General features: G+C 49.5%; 1 protein-coding gene across 1 annotated transcript; it reads left to right on the top strand.

Moving 5' to 3' along the window:
• Positions 1-820: 820 nt before the first annotated feature.
• On the top strand, positions 821-2,778 carry LOC100272868 (putative cinnamyl alcohol dehydrogenase 6). The gene is made up of 4 exons (NM_001147321.1): positions 821-963; positions 1,350-1,463; positions 1,554-2,091; positions 2,203-2,778. The coding sequence occupies exons 1-4, from the start codon at positions 881-883 to the stop codon at positions 2,563-2,565; spliced, it is 1,098 nt and encodes a 365-aa protein (NP_001140793.1). The 5' UTR covers positions 821-880; the 3' UTR covers positions 2,566-2,778.
• Positions 2,779-3,797: the final 1,019 nt, after the last annotated feature.

Here is a 3,797-nt window from a genome sequence, read left to right as displayed (position 1 = left end):
GATATCATTTTTGCATTCACGGTTTTCCAAGTTTCGAGTGACCTGCAGTTCAAATCTGAATTTTCCGAAGAAATTCAAATAAACAAACTAAATGTACTAGCTATAGAAAAAACTGTTATAATTGTCCCAAAATGGTACATGTAGGTCTACATAGTGTAGAAACATACCACAAAAATTTTGGTGACCAAAATAAAAAAAAATTAAAATATGCTTTGCCGAGTGTCTACAGAGGACACTCGGCAAAGACTATGTTTGCCGAGCGCCAGATATTTGACACTCGGCAAAGACTGACGGCCGTCAGTTGTAGACGGCCGCTAACGGCCCTTTGCCGAGAGCCATGTTTGCCGAGTGCTTGACCCTCGGCAAAGAAGTCTTTGCCGAGTGCTCGGCTGTGCCGAGTGTCCTACACTCGGTAAACTAGCTCTTTACCGAGCGCAGGACGTTGTCGAGTGCGGCACTCGGCAAAGCCGGATTTGCCGAGTGCCCGATAAAAAGCACTCGGCAAAGCCACCGGCACTCGGCAAAGGCGCGAATTCCGGTAGTGATGAAGTTTAAAATTTTGGACCGGTTCTGGTAAGAAACTTCTCAGGAAGGAACACTGAACGCATTAAAGAAATCAATGGTAATTAAATTATGCTGTTAAGGTCTTAATCTGTCCAATATTATTTCTCTTCTTACTACACACACACCTGCCCGCCGTGCCCAACATCTACGGGTACACATGGGTGTAAATAATGATACATACGTAACGTCTGACGTCGTCGCCGTGCTCGCAGTTCGCCTATTTAATCGGTGCTCCGAAGTTACCAACAGCCCACCACCCAGAGCTTCATTCTTCTGAACGGAGAAGCCAAGTAAGGTAGATCAAGCTACGGTGTCCATGGAGCAAGGCGGCAAGATGGCCCATGGGTGGGCTGCCAGGGATGCCTCCGGCCTCCTCTCCCCTTACAGCTTCTCAAGAAGGTCGGTCTATAGATGTCTCTCACACACATAGACTTGCGTTGCGTCCCTTTCCACGACTAAACTTGCTGTGTACGTACGGAGAATTGTACGACACTGCTCGAAGTAGATAGTGATAAATAGCCATGCATGCGCATCAAATAATCCACGTTTCAATCTCACGGGATAAACTTTAGCTTTCTGCTAAACTTTAGCTATATGAATTGAAGTGCTAAAGTTTAGCTTCAATTACCACCATTAGCTCTTCCGTTTAGATTACAAATAGCTAAATGTAGCTAAAAAAAGCTGCTAAAGTTTATCTCGCGAGATTGGAACAGGGCCTAAACGCATAGCCCCATATAGAAAGAAACATTCCATGACATTCGTGCTCTGCTTGGCATCGATTTCAGGGTTCAGGGGGACGACGACGTGACGATCAAGGTGCTCTTCTGCGGCATCTGCCACACCGACCTCCACATCATCAAGAACGAGTGGGGCAATGCCATGTACCCTGTCGTCCCCGGGTACCACACTGCACATACTTCTCATAGCCTAATCATCTAACGCCTAGATCGATTTCTAATCGTCTTACGGCGCCGTACGTGTCAACGCAGGCACGAGGTCGTCGGCGTCGTCACGGACGTCGGCCATGGCGTCAGCAAGTTCAAGGCCGGGGACACGGTGGGCGTGGGCTACTTCGTCGACTCCTGCCGCTCCTGCGAGAGCTGCAGCACGGGGCACGAGAACTACTGCCCCGACCTCGTACTCTCCTCCAACGGCGTGGACCACCACCACCACGACGGCGGCGCGAGCGCGAGCGCGACCACCAAGGGGGGCTTCTCCGACGTGCTGGTCGTCAGCCAGGACTTCGTGGTCCGGGTGCCAGAGAGCCTGCCTCCGGACGGCGCCGCGCCGCTGCTCTGCGCCGGAGTCACGGTGTACAGCCCGATGGTGCAGTACGCGCTCAACGGGCCGGGCAAGCACCTCGGCGTCGTCGGCCTCGGGGGCCTAGGCCATCTGGCCGTCAAGTTTGGGAAGGCGTTCGGCATGACGGTCACCGTCATCAGCTCGTCGCCTGCCAAGCGCGAGGAGGCGCTCGGACGCCTTGGCGCCGACGCGTTCTTGGTGAGCCACGACGCCTCGCAAATGAAGGTAACTAAACACACACAGCTTGACAGCTAGCTATAGCCCAAGGCCACATCCTCCTGTGAAGTGTGAACCAAACCTGGTACCTGATGCCATACTGTCTTTGTTTGGACGCAGGCTGCAGCCGCCACGATGGACGGCATCATCGACACGGTCTCGGCGGGGCACCAGATCGTGCCGCTGCTGGCGCTGCTGAAGCCCATGGGGCAGATGGTGGTGGTCGGCGCGCCGAGCACGCCGCTGGAGCTGCCGGCGTACGCCATCATCACGGGCGGGAAGCGGGTGGCCGGGAACGGCGTCGGGAGTGTCGCGGACTGCCAGGCGATGCTGGACTTCGCGGCGGAGCATGGCGTCACCGCTGACACCGAGGTCGTGCCGATGGACTACGTCAACACCGCCATCGAGCGGCTGGAGAAGAACGATGTCAGGTACCGCTTCGTCGTCGACGTCGCGGGCAGCCAGATGGATACCGTTGCTTAGAAGCCTGGATGCGTAGTTCGATCGAGTCATGTAGCAGCCGTCGTTGTGCGTGGTGTGAAATTGTTTGCTCGTGCCGTCTATTTGTTGGTGGGTGTGGGTCAATAAACTAGGCAGAACAATTGGGCCGTATGCATGCATGGTCTGCACTTCCTGCCATTCGTTGAATCCTTATGTACCTTTGAATTTTAAATTTGACTGAGAAAGTGGATGCTGAAACACCGTAGGTGTATACACTTGTTTGTACGAGCGCTTCCGACAATCTAAGCCTTTTGAGATTGATCAAATCATTGTACATGTCACACTGTCTTTATACGCTCTGCACGCCTTCGGGAAAGATTCAAATGTCGGATCACATTGACTGGCTTGTGCTTGGAGACTTCAATCTATACCGTACTCCACACGATAGAAACAGAGCTGGTGCTGACTTTTTCAGAGATGTTTATATTCAATGATGCTACCTTTTAAAAGGTAAACGTTTTACTTGGACAATCGAGAAGTAGCCGCCTCTGTTGGAGAGACTTCATTGGTTTTTTACCTCAACCAGTGGCAGTTGGACTCCCCACCATCGTCGCGTGTCACCACTTCCTACTCACCACATTTAAATGGTAAAAAGCTAAAACTATTCACAAATAAGGATTAAACAATCATTTGCCTCCAAATCCACAATCACACCCACTTATCAAACAGAGTACATATGTCTTTGTCTTTTATGCTCTATATACTTAAATGAGCATAAATGAAAATCATATCAACATAGGGGCACCTAACAAGTATTAATACATATGTCACTACTCTCACGATGCAAATATCAGATCATGTCCCATGTCTGAGTAACATCACTACTCATATTTCAAAGAGACACTTTCATCTTTGAAAACTATTGGTTGAAACGTGAGGACTTCATGCAACATGTCAATTTGGGCAGGCATATTGGAAGACAACACCTAGATGCTACTAAAAATCTTCCTGCAAATAAAGTTTAAAAACTTGAGAAGAGTACTGAAAGAATGGAAGAAAACCCTTTCAAATTTGAAAGAGAATTTTGCCAATGTTAAGCTCATTCTATCTCTATTGAATTTCCTACAAGAGTTCTGAGATTTCACTCCGGTTGAGTGAAATTTTAGATCTTTAATGGAGAATTAGCTTGTTTCACTTCCTCAGGTGTAGCACCCACTTTGTAATTTGCTAGAAAGAATGCCAATAGAGGAAACAATTTCTCCTTATGTGGGTTT

This window comes from Zea mays, chromosome 7 (assembly GCF_902167145.1).
Source record: "Zea mays cultivar B73 chromosome 7, Zm-B73-REFERENCE-NAM-5.0, whole genome shotgun sequence".
In the NCBI taxonomy this organism is placed as follows: domain Eukaryota; kingdom Viridiplantae; phylum Streptophyta; class Magnoliopsida; order Poales; family Poaceae; genus Zea; species Zea mays.
Note: the sequence above shows the minus strand (reverse complement) of the source record. Positions and strands in the feature narration are given on the sequence as shown.

What these genes read in the sequence shown, in the direction of transcription:
- LOC100272868 (NM_001147321.1), top strand. Translation starts at nt 881, where the DNA reads ATGGAGCAAGGCGGCAAGATGGCCCATGGGTGGGCTGCCAGGGATGCC. An exon ending in CCTTACAGCTTCTCAAGAAG is followed by an intron (nt 964 to 1,349) that starts GTCGGTCTATAG and finishes CATCGATTTCAG; the next exon opens with GGTTCAGGGGGACGACGACG. An exon ending in ACGACGCCTCGCAAATGAAG is followed by an intron (nt 2,092 to 2,202) that starts GTAACTAAACAC and finishes GTTTGGACGCAG; the next exon opens with GCTGCAGCCGCCACGATGGA.